At 61.2% G+C, this 19,550-nt stretch overlaps 1 protein-coding gene across 1 annotated transcript in view; it reads right to left on the reverse strand.

Annotated features, from left to right (window-relative positions):
* Positions 1-12,875: 12,875 nt before the first annotated feature.
* The window catches only part of TNS3 (tensin 3), a 124,484-nt gene continuing 117,809 nt past the window's right edge, over positions 12,876-19,550 (reverse strand). Inside the window, 4 exon segments of the mRNA XM_039847123.1 lie at positions 12,876-15,141; positions 16,182-16,208; positions 16,390-16,464; positions 18,274-18,442. Of these exon segments, the coding sequence (XP_039703057.1) occupies positions 14,997-15,141; positions 16,182-16,208; positions 16,390-16,464; positions 18,274-18,442 (416 nt within the window). The 3' untranslated portion in view covers positions 12,876-14,996.

Consider the following 19,550-nt stretch of genomic DNA (forward strand, 5'->3'; position numbering starts at 1 on the left):
GCCAGGGCCTGGGGACGCACGTCTGGGTGATAAAGCTGTAACGAAAGGCAGTGGCCGCGGCTGGGGAGAGTTTCGTTCAACAAAATTCAGCCGAGTAAATCCGAAGATCCGATTGGCTTTAGGAAGCGGTTCGTGAATGGGGCAGCACCCTTTCCAGCACGCAGAGCGATGCTCACAGGGAGTACACGGGACAGAGGCTTTTACAGGAGGGAGGGTGGGACGAGGAAGCCACCGGCAAGAGACAGATAAAAGTCGGCCCGAGAAGAGTAAGCGTTCAGGTTAGTCGGCCTCGCCTTGGCCGAGCTGCGGAGTTGCCCTTGGCTGGGCTTGTTGCTGGGCGGAAGGACAATCCTCCTTCCTCCTGCTGGAAGGAAACAGTCGACTTCGCTGCTGGGCAGAGCTGGGGACCCTTCCCGCTGGGGCCTGTGACCTGCGTCCCCTGTTCGGGGTGTGAGAGTCCTCCCCACAGGCCTCCCCAGCTCCAATACAGCTGCAGTTTCTGTCACTAACTCTCGCCATCATGACTGGGACGTCGTATGGGTGGCGTCTGGGGTGCTGGGGCAGGCCCGTTCGTCGGCCTGGGTGGCGGCAATGAGGGCATTTGCTTCCCAATAGCTTACAAATTCATATATTTGGGTTTTTTTGCTGGTTTGTGTATTGGTGCTTTATTTCGCCTTTAAAATACACTTATCGATAGAACCATGTCACCGTCACAGGTCTGGGATCTTTCAGGCATCTCCCTGAGGCATCACAGTAGAATTCGCCCGCCTCATCCTCACCTACGAGAACTTTCGTTAACAGCGATGCGTGACACCCAGCGTCTGTCCCGCCCAAATCCGCCGCCCTTCTGCCTCAGAGAAACGTCCCCTTCTGCCAAGCGGCCGTGTGTGTTCTGTGTGACCTCGCCCTCTGGTCACACCGAGGGCTACGCTGAATTACTGGCCCTGAGGTTTTTGGACACTGTCTGTTGGCATAAATTAGCCTGTTACGCTCAGAACCTCTGCTTCGGCGCTCACCGCAGCTCGGGGAAGAGGCCGCCACTCGGAGCGAGGCGGGGACGCCAGGTGCTTGAGCTTATCCGAGTCTCTCACCCACGGCCAGGATCTTCTCAGATGGCCGCTTGCGGCGGCGTCACCCCCACCCCACTGGGGGGACACTCTGCGAGGACTCGTCGGAAGGTTGAGAACCCTTCACTTGGCAGCCATAGACGTGGTCACCCCACCCCTGTGTCTCCTCAGATCGAACTAATTTACTAATGAAAGAGAAAACACCCCAAATCTCTCTGTTGAACCTCAAATGCCAAGAAGCTGAGAGGGCTACTAGGCTCCCTAAAACTCAAAAAAAAAAAAAAAAAAAAAACCCAGAAAAGAGAAAAGCAGAGGAGATGAACGAGAGCTTGTGACATTCTCAGAGCTGACGAGGTCGCTCAAGCAAACTACATGACTGTGTCAGGTGTCCTTCTGGAAATGCACCTAGCAACGCGGGTTCGAGGGACTTTAAACGTCCACTTCTTTTGACACACTCGATTCCCCTTTCGAAACATATTCTGCGGAATAATCGAAGATGCAGGAAAAGGTGCACGTGCAGCTCCGTTCCTTCAGGTTTCCTTAGAATCAAAACCGTCTTGAGGCGAAGCAACATGTGTCCACTGTCGGCGGGGACAGGTTTCGGGTCCTAGCTCTGACTGCCCCACCCTGAGGCAGTGCCGGGTGTGACGTGGTGGGAGAGGCCTGCAGGCCGCTCGTCCTCTGCGGAGACAATGCGTGAGCGCACACCCCGCAAACGGGCCCCAAAGGTGGAGCAGCTGGGGGCCCGAGACTCCAGCTGCGCCAGCCCCGCCCCACCCTCCTGGGGGCCGATGGCCCCCCATGTGCCGTGACGCCCACTGGTACGCTTGGCTGGGCCTCAGCACCCCCCTCGCTGGTTCTTGTCACCCTTCCAGGCCCTAGGAAGGGGGAGCAAGGGTTCACGGGTCCACAGCACCCAGCAGAGAAGCTGGCAGCAGGTAGTTAGCCGTGTTGAATGAATAAACAGATTCGGCAGCAGTTTTCCCGGCTGACGTGCGGATCACATGATTGCGACATCGGCATTACACCTGACGTGGGGGAGAAACCCTGGTGGCGTCAGAGGGCACGGAGGCAGCGTCTGCGCCTGTGGCAGGTTTCACGCGGTGACGTTCGGGCCCCTGTCCTGTTCCGGGCTGCGGGCTGTCGCGAGGCCGAGCACAACGAAGCGGGATTGGGAAGATCGTGTAGAGTCTCTCGCCGCAGACGGGGAGTCTGGCAGAAGCTTCGGTCACGGCTGCGATGTGACGACGTGCCCCACGATTCCACGGGGCGGACAGCCGCCTACCAGGCTCTCCCGTAACCACTTATTAGCAGAGGCGGAAGGCGGGGAGGGGGGACAGAGGGTTGTTCTGATGGCGGTAACTTTAAGGTACAAAATAGTGAAAAATTTGAACCAAACTGAGAACCAGAAAACAGGTCTGGTCTTGACTGGTCTGTGAACGAGCTTTGCAACTCTGGGCAAAACACTCCACCTTCCAATCCAGACCCAACATTTTATAACTTGATGATTTTGTTTCTCTATAATATTTACATCGATGAGTCAAAACACCACATTCACCTCCAGAGAAAGCTCCAAGTAGTGACGCAATAAAACTCCTCAGAGCAGGGCCGCCAAGAGAAAGGGGGTGACTGAAACTTACGCTCTAAGGTAAGAGCCGAAGCAACTGCACTGGCGAATCGCCACTGACCACCCGGCCTGAGGTCAGATGGGCCAGCAGGCCAGTGGGGACCCCGGGCAGCAGGGTGAGGTCAGGGTGGCCACCTGACCCCCAGTCTCTGCCAATCGGCTCATCTCGGCGTCCAAAGAATAAGGAAGAGGTGTCGAGGGAATCCGAGAACTTTATTTTTCCACAGACCGAGGCTGTTTTGACCTGGCGTGTCACAATTTCAGAAGAAGCTGAGTTCGTAGTATTTCCCTCTGGAACGACAAAGCGCCAGCTCTTGAGAAAGAGAGAAACCTGGACCGATTCCTGTTCTGTTCTGATCCACTCCGTTCGGATGCTCCTGGGCCCTCCGCCCTTTGAGGGGCACTCAGATGGTCACGTGAAAGCTGTCACCATGTCAGGGACAGAAATTCCCTGGAAGGCTTTGTATCATCCCTTAGGATGTATTTATAACCAGGACGCGGCTTCCTGAAAACAAGAACTGTGTGTCCTGCTTACAACAGGCGCGAATCTGCTCCCTGGAAACAAATCAGCTGTCAGGTGCCCGGAGGAGAGGAAACCAGCTGCGCTTTCAGCCCACGCCACGTGCCAAGCACGCGGCGCCAGGCGCTCACCGCGTTATCTGGTTTAACAGCCACGAGAGCCTAATGGGATGAGGACATTATTTTCACTGGGTATAAGAAGCGGAGACTCGGAAGACCCCCATTGGCACGTCTGATGTCAGCTCCAAACGGCCGAGCTATCGATGAAGAAGGGACAAGTGACATGCTGTCACAGACCAGGGTAGACCAGAAAGAAATAATGACCGGATGCAGCGTGGTCTCCTGGACAAGGCTCTAGAACAATAAAAAAGGGTTTTAGCAGGAAGAACGGCTAATACCAAATAACCAACTCTCCTACAAATCTAAAATTATCCCAAAACAAAATGTTTAGTTAAAAAAACTTAAAGCCGGACAAACTGTGTTAACATCAGGAAAACCAGGCTTCAGAACAAGGCAAACGACCAGGGATGGATGCGGACAGCACAGCGGGAAAGGGTGACGTCACTGAGAAGGGTTAATAACCCCAAATGTACGAACCGAAAACCAACAGAACTAAAGAGAGAAGTGGAAAAACCACAGTTACACTTGGAGACTCCGACCCTCCTCTCTCGGTTATCAGTAAAAAAGGGGGAGGCCTAATCAGCAAGGATGCGAAGGATTTGGAAAACTATCGATAAATGACTTAATGGGCATTTACGGGACAATTTCCTTCACGACAGCAGAACGCACGTTCTAAGAGCACAAGTAACTTCCACCGAGACAGAGCACGTCCGGCCCCGTCAAAGTAACACTGACAAATGCAAAAGGCTCGAAGCGTACAAATTACATTCTCCAGCAAAATGGAATTAACCTAGACATGAAAAACAAAAGTAAATTTGGAAAAAAACCTCCAAATGTTTACACATTGAACATAATGCTTCTAAACAATACATGGGTCAAAACAGATGTCTCCAGGGAAATTAGAAATGATTTTGAATGGAATGAAAGTAAAAATACAACCTATAAATATTTACTGTATGTTACTAAAGCGCTGCTTACAGGGAAACTTATAGCGTTAAATGCTTCCACTAAGAAGAGAAGAAAGTCTCACATCGGTCATCTAAACTTCTACCTTAAAGTCTGGGAAAGAAAAAGCAAAATCAACTCGAATCAAGCAGAAGGAAGGAAATAATAAACGAAGAACAGAAACTGACGAAATTGAAAACAGTGTGACAATAGGAAAAAACCAAAAAACTAAAGCTGCTTCTTTGAAAATGTCAATCAAATCCTAGCAAGACCAACAAAGATATAGAGAAGACACAAAATACCAGCATCGGAAATGAAAGGGGACATTCAGGCCACGCAGACAACAGAGGGTGATGATGACTAGCACCTCCTCGCTGCTGTGAATTTAACACCGTAGATGGAGGGGACCAGCTCTTTGAAAAACACCAACTACCAAAGTGCACTCGAGAAGAATGAACCTGAATAGTTCTACATTCATTAAACAAATTAATTTTTTTGTTTAAAACCTTCTAATCAATGTAGAAAATTCTAAGGATGCAAAACAAATAGACAAAAAAGCAAACAAAAGTCTGTTAAAACTAAGCTAGCTTACCAGCGTGGCAGGATACAAGATGAACACAATGTTGCTCGAGACCGCAACTCGCCCTAAACCGGTTTTTAGCTTTAACCCGATTCTTGCCAAAATCCCAGCAGCTTGTTAGCAATTGACGAGCTGGTCCAAAAGTGCACAGGACCTCGGACGTCTGGGGTGCAGCCGATGCCGCCCCAGGATTAAAAGCACGCACGAACCACCAGGACACGGTCTCCTTAGGGAGATGCTTGCTCGGAACTGCCGGACACCTCTGAGCACGTCTGGGTGTCTGCTGCATGGCATAGGACTGAGACAGGGCCGCGGCTGGCTCAACTCGGGTAGGGGACACGGACGGCCGAGGGCAGACTTCGGGGTCGAAGGAAGAGGAGCAGGGCTCAGCCTGGAAGGCCAAGTCGATGTCGGAGCCGAAGCCGCAAGTTTCCAACAAACGGGGACCGTAGGGGATGGTTGGGACGGGGCCCCGGGGCTGAGGCTGCCGGAGTCGGCCTCCGGTGAGGCCGGGCCCTCGTCCTGCTACTGAGCGCTCAGGCTGAGCAGGAGCAGAGGCTGCAAGGGACAGACCGGGGCTGGACACTCCACGCAGCCCGCTCTGGTCACTCGAGGTCCTGAGCCCGAGGCTTTTAAATGCACAGGATTGTTTTACAGTCCAGGAAAGGAAGCGTGTCTTCACACACGCACACGCACACGTGCACACACATGCACACACATGTAGGCGCACACACACACACGCACACAATGCACTCACATGTGCACATGCACGCATACACATGCACACACGTACACACGCGCGCACATGCACGCACGCGTACGTGCACACATACGCCCATGCACACATGCACACACATGCGCACACACGCATGTATACGTGTGTACAGTGGGATTTAGAGTTGGGGGGGCTCAGGCACACCCCGGATGAGCTCGGCTGAGCCCCTGGGTGCAGACCCCATTGCTGTGCAGTGGCCCCTGCGGCCCTGGGAGGCGGGGCCAGACCTGGTCCCAGCTGACGCCCGGGCACACGGGCGACCCTGGCGTGTCCATCACGTGTCTGGCTGCTGCTCGAGCATCGCGGGCTTTTATTCCAGGGGCTACTCCCCAAAAACACATCTCGTGGGGGCCATTGACACTGAGCCGTCCGAACTCTGAATCACGCGTACGGTGGGTGAGATTTTCGTTTTTCTTTCTGGTCCGTCACCCCTCAGCCCTGAGTGTCGCACTCCTCGGCCCGAAGTGAAACTGGCTCAGGGCCCGACGGTCCCCGGTCCCCGAGAACCTGCATCCACCGCTTCCCGTCCATGGACAGAGCTGGGACGTGCGCCGCTCCTGGTGTCCTGTGCCCCGTCCTGAGGTCGCACCAGCCACTGGCCCGAGGCTGCTTCCTGGACGGGGGCTTCCTGAAGGGGTGACCTGTCTGCTCAGAACGCCCCTCAACTTCCAGCCTGTGCCACGTGCCTCCCAGCCGCTGCCCCGCGACGCCAGCACCGTCCCCAGCTCCCTCTGCCCGGGGCTCGCTCCCCTCACTGACCAGAGGCTCGCTCTGCACGGTGGTCCGTGACTGACACCTCGCCAGTCACTTACCTTTCATTTGTACAAGAAACGGGGTCTCTTAACCCCTCCAAAGGTTCCCAGTTCAAGGAAGAAGCCGCCAGACCCCGTTCGATGCCGCGTGCTCACGGCGAGGGCGCCCGGAGGAGCTGGGGTCAAGCACGGGGACCCAGCGAGCAGAGGGAACCGTGAGGAATTTCCACGATCCCTCGCAGAGTGTGGGGCACGGCCGGTGGGGTTAGGGGGACGTGCTAGTCTGAGCCGAAAGGGGGCTGGCCTCTCGGTGACGGAGGTCACCGCAGGTGGTTGGCAGGAAACCATGCGCATTCTGGCCGTGCATGCGTTTCGTCCCCACCGCCAGGACCTCTGCCGCCATCTCCAGGAGCTCAGGCCGTTCCTGGGCACTGTCAGTGCTATAGTCCTCTGTCCCCAGAGCAGTGACAGGAGCCCCTCTCCCCCCCGCCCCACCTGGGTTACAGGCTCGGGGGCGGGTCTCACGGCATCATCAGTGGGCCCGCGGGTGACCGTGTGTGCAGGACAGCCGTGGCCCCTCCAGGCATCACGCCCTCTTACAGGCGGGGTGGACAGGTGGGCACAAGGCCACAGGCGGTAGGACACCAGGCAGCCCCACTACAAGCTGGCCTGGACTCCTCGCACCCCGGCAGGCTTTGTCTGCACCCCGGGGCCCAGAACGGTCACACGGCAGTGCGGGTCGGGGAGGGGTAGTGTGGCCAGGGCCCTACCTCGGGGTGCTGGGCTTTTGTCCCCGTGAGAGCCATTTGTTAACACAGCCTGAGGGGCGGGGAGTTCTGGGCTCTGGTACTGGCCGGCAGGCCCAGGCTGGCCGGACCCTGTTCCGTTTGCTCACCATGACTGTCCAAGCGGTCTTCCGTGCAGAGCGTGGTCTGGCTTTGGGCGGTGCTGTCGAAGGCCAGTGTGCCACCGCCCCCCGCCTGGAGAAGCTGGTGTTCTAAGGAAGAACGTGCCTACCAGAGCGGGCGTCGCCCTACGTGTGACCGCAGGCGGGCACCCCCCACCACACGTCAGCCCTCCCCGGGCTCGGGCACTGCAGGGCGGCAGCGGTCACTGCTCTAGAGTAAGCTCTGCACCTGGGGTCCCCGCAGGGAGCAGTAGCACCCAGGCCCGAAGCATCCCTCTCACAAGCCACTGGAGGCCGGAGACTGTCCCCTCAGCCTCTTCTCTCTGCCTCCCCGGTGGGGCCGGGCCGTGCGGGGCCGGACGGGCTGGGGAGGCACCTGCTTTGCAGCGAACAACAGATTCCGAAGCTCCGGGCTGCCAGCCCCTGAGCCGGGGACAACGCCTCGGCTTCCTCGTCGGCGGTACCGGAGCTCGGGGCCTCCCGGCTGCTGCGGTTTCATGCCATGATGCTGGGCCCGTCGGTCGGGCGACAAGCGTCCCCCACCCCCCCGCAGCAAACACCGGCAGACAACCTTGACTGGGCACAAACCAGGGCACGGGGACACCTGTGTGGCGCGTTTCGGTGTCACCCATCAGCCGCTTCTATGAAACGGTCCTAACAGAGATTGAATAAGACCCTCTCGGTCATCGTCCCCGTGCGTACTCCGTTTTTGGTTTCTAATGGTGATTCTGAAATGGTTATGACAGTGACCTCTTTTTTCAGAGACTCCTCGTTAAAAAAAAAAAAAAAAAAAAAGAAGCAAGAAACGATCTAGGAAAGCTGTACGGGCCCCAAATGAAATGCTCTGTTATTTCCAAGTTTGTTATTTGTAGATGTGTTTTTTTCCCTTCCTCAGCTTTGCTCAAGGGGTCACATTTTTCCAGCTCTTTCCAGCGTTTGGAATAGAGTCGAGCTGTTCACTTGACATTCTTCTTTAATTCTGAGGTTGAAACAAACATCGGGGCCAGATCCAGTTGCGGTGGGGACAAAAGTGGACGGGCCAGTGGGGAAGAGTCGGCCCAGCTGGAATCGCTCGTCGCTCGGAAATAAAAATGACGGATGGTGATGGACGGCCGTGCTGTCGCCCTTGGAGCGGGCTCCACTTGGCCGTTTCTTTGTTTACACGGAGGAAGGTGGGAGGGGCCTGGGTCCCCACAGAGCTCACTCCCTGTTTTGTAACCTCTTTGAAAAGCTGCTGGGGAAACGAGGCCTCTGCCGATGCTGACGTGTGCAGAGCCGGCGTCCTGGTGCCGCGTGAGGACCCGTGCTGGCCCGGGGGACCGCCCGGCAGGAGCGCACAGTGGCAGGAGCTAGGGACACCGTGAAGGTGCACGGCCGCCAGGCTGTGTCCAGGCGTCCCCATGCTCCACGGGCGTGACTCGGGTCCCCCCACCTCCCGGCTGTGTCCCATCTGGCTGCTGTCCTGTGTCCCTGGCTTGTCCCTTGTGCCGTGACTCCCCCGTCCCCACTACGGGAAGCGGCTCTCTCCTCTTCCACAGGGAGGCCCCTGGCCTTCCCAAGTCACCCCCAAGTCAGCTCCTCCTTACGGCAGGCATCCTGGTACATGCGAGCTGGCATGGGCAGATGGTGTCCCCCAGATTTATAGGGTGCAGTCCTAACCCCCAATGTGGCTGTGTCTGGAGACAGGGTCGTTAAAGGGGGCCTCAGAGTGAAAGGAGCCACTGGGGAGGCCCTGGCCCAGTGCGACTGACGACCCCGTGAGCAGGCACAGGGAGAGGACGGCGTTCACACGCCCAGGATGGGGCCTCTGGAGCGTCACTGCCCTGCGACACTTTGACCTCGGCCTTCCAGCCTCCAGGACGGTGCGAAGAGGTTTGGCCGAGGTCGCAGAGCGAGATCGTGTCCGAGTTGCCATCACACTGTCCCACGTCTGACATCTGGGGCCGACCCACCGTATGGCACTGTCTCTCAAAGACCATCGAAACCGCTGTCGACTCGCTTCGCTGTGCAAAATATACGTGACATGGGACTGGCCGCTCCGGCCGTTTTAAACATGCAGTTCGGGGGCCCCCAGCACCCCCTAGTGTCAGGGCTTTTTCATCCCAGAAGGGCGATGTCATTCCCACTCAGTGGCCACCGCTCCCCCTTCCCATCCCAGGGCCACCGTCCACCGTCTGCCTCTGTCGATGGGCCTGCTCTGCACTGTGGCGGACGGGGTCCCACGGTCTGCGGTGGCCGTGTCCGGCTTCCTGTACGAACGCCGTTTCTGTGGCGTGTGTCGCTGGCTCCTTTTCAAGCCGAGCAGTGGCCGGTGCCGTCACTGCGTATGCTGCAGCTGGTGGCCTTTGAGTCGTGTCCGCCTCTGGGTGGCTGCGAGCATTCGCGTGCCAGCTTTTGTTCAGACACCAGCTTCCGCTTCCTGGAGCGGACTTGTTGGGTCCCAGGGAAATTCAGGGGCGACGGTGGCCACGCAGCCGTGTCAGTTTGTGAGAGGTCCCTGAATGCACACGTCGGACCTCAATAAAGCAGCTGAAAGCCGCTCCGTCTTTAAGAACGAGCATGGCGTCACACGGACGCACTGCATGCCACCGAGCCGCGGCGACCGTGGGGCGGTGAGAAGGCTCCGGACTTCCGTTCCTTGGTTCCACCAGTGTCCCCGTTCCCGCGGCTCCCATTCAGACCCGCTCTCCAGTCAGCCACTCGGGGCGACTCCCAGAACTGAAGTGCGGACGGGGGCCGTGGGTCGTTCTGGCCCTCGTGGCCCCCCACGCCCTGTCCTTAATGGGAGAGTCACAGTCACGGTCACACGCCCTGTCCTTAACGGGACGGTCATGGTCACGGTCACGTGCAGTTTAAAGTGGCCAGCCTGGCGCTGGGTGGAAACACAGCGGCCGAGCCAAAGTCGAGGCGTTCAGAAGTGACGTGGTCACTTTCAGAGGCGTCCAGGAAGTAACTCTTTCTGAAAACTACAAAATGAAAGGGAATGAAGCATTTATGCGGATCCCCTGGGAATGCTGTTCCAGGGCCACAAAACTAGGTGACTCCAGCCAGGGCACACGGGGGACCCGGGCCTCTCCCCTGTGACAGGTCCCTGCACCACGCTGTCTCCAGTCTCTGCCCCAAGAGGAACCGTCTCAGGCGGCGTGGGCGGTGCTAACGGGAGCCAAGGGGGAGGGGAGACAGCCAGAGCCCTGGGTGCGGCCTCGGGGGACCCGCAGGGGCAGCTCCCAGCTCTGCAAAAGTCGCGGGCGCCACACCTCCCGCGGCCGCTGAGCCACGTGGGCTGGGGAGGGCCGGGGCAGCGCGGCCTTTACTGAGGACAGGGACGCGGGGGTCGCGCGGCCCCGCCGCTCCCTGAGGCCGCCCGTGGGGGCGGGGCCGGGGTCCGCTTGGTCCTGCAGCAGCGTCAGGCGCCGGAGTCGCCTGCGCGGGGTTTGGGGTCCTGACAGACGCCCGCTGGCGAGCGGCAGCCCGGACTCGGGGCGCAGGGGAGCGTCCGCACCTCTCCGTCGCCGGGGGCCCGCGGCGCGTCCTCCGCGGTCAGGGCGAGGGACCTGGGCCCCCGGACTCCGGACCCGGCGACTCCGCGGTGGCGCGCGCCCCCTGCTGGCCGGACAGCAGACTTCAGGGCCGTCCCCAGCTGAGGGACCCCAGCACTACGGCCGTTTCTGAAAACACGGTGAAGGGAAAACCCGGCTGCTCAGGCACAGCGGCCATCTCGCTGCCGGGCGCCTTCCTCCCGGGCCGTCCACTGTGGTGTCCTCGCGCGAGGTCACGGGGCAGAGCTGGGGGCGCGGGGACATCCCCCAGCGACAGCGGCGTAGGGGGTGTGGCCGGAGGGCGGCAGTGGCCCCCCAGGACCTGGACCCAGGGGGAGTCAGCCGTCCACTCGCGAGCTCAGCGGGGGTCACGTGACTTCAAGGCCACGCCCCGGCCGTGGTCAGGTGCAGGCTCTGTCGCACCCTGCCCAGGCTGCGGGAAGGGCCCGGGTCCCAGTCAAAGTCACAGGTGACTCGCGGCAGATAACGGGGCTCCAGCGCCCATGCCGCCCACGGTGACAGCGCTGCGTGCGGCTGCCTCGGGCACGGCCGGCGCCGGCTCCGCACTGTGGCAGTGAGCCTCGCGGCCACCAGGGGACGCTGCTGCCCACGATATCCCAGCCGGGGGCGCGCCAGGCCCGGGAGCCGGATCCCGCCCGCCAGAAGCGGGAGGGAGGAGGGAGCCCAGTGGGGGCGCAGGGGGGCGCACGGGGGCGCAGGCTCCGACGCAGCGGAGTTCCCGCTCGCAGCCTTCCATGCTGCCTGCGACAAAACCAAACCAAAAACAGGGCAGCCCTGAAGACCTCACCCTCCATTCTCACCCGGGCCTGGGTCCCGACTCCGCCAGACCTTCCCAACCCTGAGTGGGCACGGGCCCCCTGCCACCACCACGCCTGCTCGTTTGCCAGCAGCTAAGGTCACCTAACTCGTCTGTGTTCTCAATTACAGAAGTGCCGCTGCAGCTAAGCGAGGTGACCAGAAGCAGCTCGCCCGGCTCTGGCCAAGGCTGTCTGCAGACTGGGCCGTTGGGGTGATTGGAGCTGGCTGTGTCCTGGCCCGGGGGACGCCAGGCCTCTGGGTTTGTGCTGGGGCGGCTGCTGGGTGAGCGGGGAGGTGGCCCTCAGGCAGAGCGCACAGTGTGTGCTCAGACGCCCTTGGTAAGGAGGCGTCGTCCAGTGTCTGTGTCACCATCCTCATCATGCCCGCCGGGCTGCCAGAATCCAGACGCCTGACAGTCTGTGACACCGTGCGGCCTGCCCAGAGAGGACAGACCTCCGCTGTGGCTCAGAACGCGATCTGCGTGTCCTGCTGCATGCTCCTCAGGGCCTGCGTGGGACAGGAAGGTGGGCCCAGTGTGACCCAGTGACCACCCACCCCCTGGGGCCTGGGTGACGCAGACGTAGGGCGAGGCACCCAGCAGCCACTTTGCGTCTTGCTGTGACAGACCCACTCCAAGCTTAGGACACCCAGGGAATGAGGGCAGTGAGGCCCTGTGGTCCCACCGCCAAACTCAGGAGGGCAGTCTCCAGGACGGGGGGCCAGACTCTGCCAGCCCCGGAGAGCCAGGGGTGAGCTGCGCCTGTCCCCACACCTGTCGATGAAATGGTCACACACCAGGCTTTCCACACTCAGCTCAGTGCCCAACTCGCTAGTCCCATCAAGGGCCGAACAGCGAAACCTGCCGGCACCCATGATCACGTTGCACACTATGACTAAGTTCTCCAAATCCCGAATCAAGTTTTTCCGAAGTCTCTGGCCTGAAATTTAAAAATATATTCTTGAAGGCAAAACAGATTTACAACCAAATCCATGAACAATCCTCTTCAAACTCCCAAATAAACACACACAGGCCCACACAGCATCACGCTTACACGTACACACCTATGCACACACATTTGTACATGTACATGCACAGACCTACACAATACATACCTGTGCACACACACACTTAGGCACATGCACACACCTGCACATGCAGACCTGCACACACGCCTCGCACACCCAGGGCACTTCCATTCAACACCATGCACAGGTGTCACCTCGCTGCGGCTCGTCACGGTTAATACTTTATTATACTCTGACAGATGACTATACAAAGGACTTATACAAGTCATTTACATACTGGGTACATTCTTTACACTATAAGTAAAAATGCCCACTAAGGGTTAAGGCAGATAAGGAGATGTGGCGAGGCCTCCGGCACTGAGGATACACGGGGAGACCCGGGCACGGGGGGTGACAACGTGGTTACAGGTTAACACTGGAGGGACACGGCGCACCGTCAGTGAGGGGTTAGTGGGACCCTGGCTGTGACAAGTGGGACAGTGCCGCTGTGCCCACTGGTGTCCTGAAGGCCAGATGTCCAGGGAAGGTTCCTCCCATGTGCTCAAGGTCAAGGCTGGAACGCCAAGGTCACGGGCTCGTCCTGTCCCGTCTAAGTACACGGAGCATGTGAGGGACAGCTCTGCTGACCTGCTCGTGAGAAACGGGGGCTGGTTTCCTCGGGCTCCTCAGGCAAACCACCTGACACCCCCGACCTCTGCGAGGACAGGTCACAGCTGGCCGGCCAGTTTGAGAAGCGAGGGGCCGTGGCTCCCGGAGGGCTGACACGAGGTCGGGAGGCCGCCCGTCTGTGCCTGCCGCGTGTGCGCCTCGGTCCCCGCTCGCTCCTACTGCTTCACGTGCCCCCTTCCCTCGTCACAAAGGACGGGGCCTGGCCCGCGGCCTTCAGGTCAAGCTTGGGGACCAGCCGTCTCAGGCGAGGCTGCTCGAAACCCCTGCGGTGACGGGGACCTGGCCTGGGAGGCGGGGCATGGCCTGCACCGCCACACGCTGTGTGTCAGGGAAGAAGGCCTGCGGAGACCGCAGTGACACGTGGCATGGAGACGTGGCACCTGCGCCCGGCATGGCGGCAGAAGCTGCACGGTGGCCAGACTGCCTGTCACCACCTGTGCTGCTGCCACCACCTCTGGCCACGTACAGCAGAGAGCCCACACAGTACACTTCCAAACCCTGGCCTGGGGACCGCGGCCGGGGGTCCCGGTGATGGAGCAGCTGGTGACCGGGCAGTTCCCATGGGGCCCGTGGCACACCTGGGTCATGAGGAAGGAGATAGGGGCCTCTTACGATGGGGTGTGCAGGACCATCGGCTTCTCCTGGACCTGTGACCACTGATGGATGGGCAGGCAGCTGCAGCACCGTGACGTGCCCAGCGGCCTAAGGCACCGAGGCCGGAGAAGTGGCCTCCAAAACAGCCTGAGTCTCAGGTCCTTCCTCCCCTCCCCCCGCCCCTGGAGGCGCACAGGACCAGCCAGGAGCCCATGTGCCGGGACGAGGCTGCCGGAGCTGCCATGCCCACATGTCCCACCCTTCTAGGACCTTCCTCCCTGAAAGAATGTCACCTGCAGCCTGGAAACGACAGACCAATGCTGAGCGCTGGGTGGGCTGCTGGGGGCAAAAACAGCTCTTAGTGGCGCCGCACGCGGGAGCTGGCCTGCGGTGCCACGCTGTCCCGGTGCCTCCGACATGGGCTGGGCGTGACGGGCATCAGCACAGGGCGGCACTGGCAGATCGTGACGGTAAGCGATTTGGCTCAGGAAAACAATTCTAGGGAAATGGCGATTTCCTCCCGTCAACTCGCCTCTCCCAGCCCGTGTGCCTTTCTGACCCGAAGGTGAGTGGACGCTGGGCCATCGCCAAGCGGGGCGGGGCTCTCCAGCCCACGGGTCCCCCGCTGTCCTCGCAGCCCCCTGCGTTCCTGAGGGGCCTGATCCTCACAAGCCTTTGCCACACGCACGGCACCTTCTCAGATTAACGGTGTCTCGGTCGTGGGAGGACAGAGGGTCTGGGCGTTGACCAAGTTCCCTGTGATGATGGTGGCCATGCCCAGTGGTCATTCGAGGCCACGGCAGAGGGGCCGGGAGTCCCTCCTTCCAGACGCTTGCCTGCTTGGCCCCTTCCATGGGCAGCCTGGGTGGCCGCGGGCGCCCAGCTCCGCCCAGAAAGCGCAGGCTGCAGACGCATGGCGGGTTCCTCTTAGGGCGCCCGCGGTACTTTGTTTCTGGGGTGCAAGGTGGAGGAGCCCCTGGCCCTGGCCCGGGCATGTCAGGGTCACAGTGGGCGACACAGCAGGCCCCCAGCCCCTCTGGTCCCCGCGCTGAGGGGCTCAGATCTTCCTGGGAGAGCCGATCATGACCTTGGACACGAAGTTGACGATGGCGCTGGCGGGCTGCTCAGGGTCGTGCTCCGCGAACAGGTGGCACGCGTTGTCTGTGGCGCTGCCCTGCTTCCGGGCCACAAACCCGAAGACTCTGCGAAGGGAAGTGGGGTCAGGGCGCCAGCCCCAGCGGGGGCCGAACCCCCGCCTCCTCCTGCCCCCCGCCTGCCCCCACCGCCAAACCGCCAGGGCCCGCATCCTGGGGCACCTGCCCGCCTGCTCGGGGGTGCAGGAAGGGGCAGGCCACCCTGCCCAGGTCTAGGACCCAAGTCATAGCCGCTCGTCCAGGCCCGGCCAGAGCCCCAGGACACCTGCCAGGGCAGATTGTCGGGCACACACCCCAGGGTGCTCCTGGGCCCCCACTGGCAGATCAAGGGAAACAGACCACCGTGCTGCCACCACAGCCATGGCCCCTGGTGCCTGGCGCCTGGACGCTGACAGCCCGGGGGCAAGGGGGGTGTGGGGGTGGGAACTGGAGGGGGCAGGGGGAGGGGGGAGGACAGACAGAGAAGGGGGGATGGGGCATATGGGGAAGGGGAGGGGCAGGGTCTCTCCCGCGGAGGTCCGTGATGCTGCGACGTATGCGACCGCAGGCCACTAGAGCCGCCAGCTACTTTGTTCTTTTCCTTTCCTTCGACTGAAACTGGCATCCCACAGGCCTCCCGGCCCCGTACCTGACCCAGTCTCGCCCCAGCCCCCAGCTCGCCCCCAGCCCCTAGTCCTTCTCCTCCCCTTGGAGTCATGAAGGGTTTTTTGTGTTTAAGTTTAGCGGTTTCCACACCGCGAGGGACTGGCCGAGGGCACTCAGGTCGCCGCACGGGGTCACGCGTTTCAGGCGGCCGGGGACCGGGGAGGCGGCGCGCACTGGCTCAGGGCGGGGGCAGAGAGGCGACGAGGACAGGGGTCTTAGGAAAGGCCTGTGACTCGGCGTGCCCGGCCGGCAGCGTCAGGCGACGTCGAGGATGTCCCCGTGCGCGCCCCCCGCGCCGTCGGGGCGCACAACAGCGCCCCCGTTGGGCGACAGCAGCGCCCAGACCCGCGGCGTCGCTCGGCCGCTTCCCCACGAGGACCGTCCCGGGAGTCTGGGCCAGAACGCGACTTGGGTACTCGGCGTGCAGACGCCCCGCAGCCCACCTGCAGCAGAGGCCGTCGGCGATCCACCTGGAGAGCGCAGGTTGCGCGGCCATGCCGCTTCGCCGCCCCTTCGCATGCTCTCCGCCTCCCTGAGCCTCACAAGGCCTCTTCGATTCTCGCTTTCGCGTTCCCGCAAGACGCTCTCTTTCCCCAACTGCACTCTTCAGGATCGCCGCCTCTCCTTCGACTCGTTCTCGATGCTTCGGGCCGCATTCCCGGGTTCCATGGCCCAGCGCAAGAGAAGAGGACGCTGCTCGCGGGGTAGTGTCTCCGGAAGAAGAGCCTGTGGGGACACGGGCCGCGGGGGCGGGTGACGGCGCCGCACGCGAGCTCCCCACGCGGGCCCCGGGGCGCGCGTCCCGCCTTCACCCGTGGTTTGCAGAGACGGGCGAAGCGTGTGCTCAGCAGACGGGCGTGTGAATCGGGGCAGGGGGCTCTCGGGGAGACAAATGTCACCGGGTGAAGAGACGCGCTGCGGGGGTAGCTGTGGCCGGGAGTCCACCCGCGGGAAGGAGGGCGCGGAGGTGTGACCCCTGCGCGCTAGGAAGCTCGGGCTCTGGCTGCGGAAAGGCCCCGTTCCCCCCGCAGACGCGATGACGCATGTGACGGGTGTTCTGAGTGCAAAGGGCTGTGCTCAGATCCCCCAGCGGTGCCGTCTCGCCGGCTGGCCCGGTCACTGGTGGAACCACCACAGGACCCCTGTCCTCGTCCGGGTCCCAGGCATGGCCCAGTTTCACCCGCCAGTCCTCCCTGCTCCTTTGAGGCCTGCCTGCCCCAGGTCCCAGAGGTCATGAGGCCAGCGCCCCTCTTCCAGCTGGGCCAGTCCCTCCTCCTGGGGGAGGTCACATCCCCAGACACTAGTGGCTTTGCTGGTGGCACAGGGAGAAAGCTCAGGGGAGGGAGAGAGGCCTGTGTACAGGCAAGGCACAGGCGGGGCCCACACGGGCTGTCGGGCTGTCCGGGAGGGTGCGGCCCCCTGTCCTGTGCCAGTCAAGGACATGGCTGGCCGCCAGGGTTTCTAAGGACACGGAGAACCAGATTCAGAAGCAGCACCGCTGGCAAGAGCCAGGAGAGGTGCCTGTGTCCACCTGCCACATGCCCCCGTCACGCACGTCACTAAGATGCCAGGAGTGTAACCTCAGTGCAGACCAGAGATGAGAAACTGAGGGGCCCGGGGGAAGCACGCCCCATGGTCAGTCACCCTGCGGGTCAGTGGCCGGGGCAAAGGGACCCAGAGTGGGGGATCGAGGCCCCCGTCCCCCGCCGCACACCTGAGCTGGAGAAGGGTCGCGGGTGAAATCTCCCAGCCTGGTGGAAGGTTCTGGTTCAGAGGCCCCCCCTGGAGTGGTACTGCCCTGCTGCTGGCGGGACAGGGGCCCCTGTGGGCTGGGGCGGGACAGACCTGAGCCCTGAGGCTCCCGCGCCCTGCTCTATAGGGCCAGCTGGCTCCCTCCCGTATCCGTCACTTCCTGGCCGCTGCCATAACAAATCAATAACCGCTTCTGAAATGCCTTTGATCCTCCGGGCAAAGCCTGCCAGGTGGGAGGGACACGCCTGCCGTTGTCTGCCCACCTGCTGCTGCTCCCTGCTCAGGCCAGGCCCACAAAGGTCCCACCTGCTCAACAGGGCCACTCAGGGGCAGCTGCGATGAAAGTCGCTCGAAACCAAACAATCATCTGCTGACTCATCAGGTGTCAAAATATACTTCACACAGCGAACCGGGTAACAACCGATAACTACGGTTAATGCCACTAGTTACCGTGCTCATGTCACAGCTGTGTTATCTAGACACTGAACGAACACCTGGCAGGTCACGCCGTCACCTGACCGCTGGTCAGAAGTGACAGCACTGAAGCAAAGATGCGTGGGTTCTGTCGCCCGTGGAGTGTTTTCACAGAAATGCTTTGTGAATTACATGGTATGTGAATAATTTTTAATTTTGCTTTTTCCCCAGAAATAAGCACTTGGGCCACATATGGGTAGTTCACACGCGGCTCCTGGGACCCGCCTGGCACTGGGGAAGCACAGCCAGACAGGTGACGGTCACCCCCCAGGACAGCCGACTCTGCCCCGCAGCCCACGTGACACTCACCGCCTCTGGCTGTCCGTCAGCGTGATGCCCTGGGCCGACACCTTGAAGTGCACGACGGTGGACAGGGGCGGGGGCTGCTGGGCCAGGGTGACGCTCAGGGCCTTCTGGACGGCCTGGTGGCCCGTGAGGGACTCCATCTCCACCGAGTTCAGGTACCACACGTTGCAGGCTGCGGACAGGGGAGGCAGTGTGCTGACACGTCTGTGGGGCACGGGGCGGTCGCCGATGGTGGCCTGGGGTCGACGGAGGACTTGCACCTGTGGCCTGCGCCAGGTGCATCCAGGTAAACGCCCTCTGGCCCAGTTCCCAGGTGCGGCGAGTGAGCGACCCAGAGACGCAGCTGCCCCACGGCAGACGGGAGAGGGGATGCACAGACACAGGCGATGTCCCCCTGCTGCGCCACTGTGCCTGGCGTCCCACGGGAGGCCCCTCCTCAGTGTCCCTGTGGTCTGCGTGGGACGAGGGCACGGCCACAGCTGGAAGGGGAGAGCGTGCGGCCAGGACCCCCAACCAGTGCCCTGCTCGGAGCCGCGACAGCGTGAGTGACCGCGGAGGATTCCGGAAAAGTAATGCAGGAGGGCGGCCCACGGAGCAGCGGCCGAGGTCCGGAGACACGGGAGACAAGCGCAAGGCCGGGCGCGGGGGCCGCAGCGCGAGGCGGGTCTGGACCCCGCTCCGCCTCGTCTGGACCCCGCTCCGCCTCGTCTGGACCCCGCGCCCCCTCGTCTGGACCCCGGCCTCCCGTGGCTGCACGTGGGCGACGGGCCCGAGCCGGGAGTCTCCCCGTCTTTTCTCGCCTTCCTGTTTTAAAACTAAAGAGCGCACGTTCCTTTCCTACAGAGGATCCACTTTACGGTAAGCGGGAACGGCGAGCCCGCGTTTGCGGGAGGCCGGCCGGTCTGGGGGGTGCCTTTCTTTTTAGGATCGCGCTGCATTCGTCCGCTTCAGCAAGAACCATTTAAGAACGGAGACTGAAAACACGAACAGAATCGTTTCAGAGACCGGAACTAACTCACAATCGGCATCAAGCGAAAGAGATCAAGCTGAAGCGATTTGAAACCGTGTGCCTCGCACTACAGGCCGTGTCCACCTCCGCCGAGGCTCCGTCCCGGCTTCCCCGACTTCCAGCGACAAAGCCGGACGAGGGGCCCCGAAGCCGCCCCGCAGGCCCAGGCTCTGGGCCTCCCAGTGCATCAGGACAAGGGAAAGGCAGGTGAGACAGCCCCGCCCGACTTCCCCGCAGGGGTCAGAGGCCGCGAGCAACCAGGGTCTCTGCG

Source organism: Pteropus medius, unplaced genomic scaffold, assembly GCF_902729225.1.
Source record: "Pteropus medius unplaced genomic scaffold, Ma_sr-lr_union100, whole genome shotgun sequence".
NCBI classification, from domain to species: Eukaryota; Metazoa; Chordata; class Mammalia; order Chiroptera; family Pteropodidae; genus Pteropus; species Pteropus medius.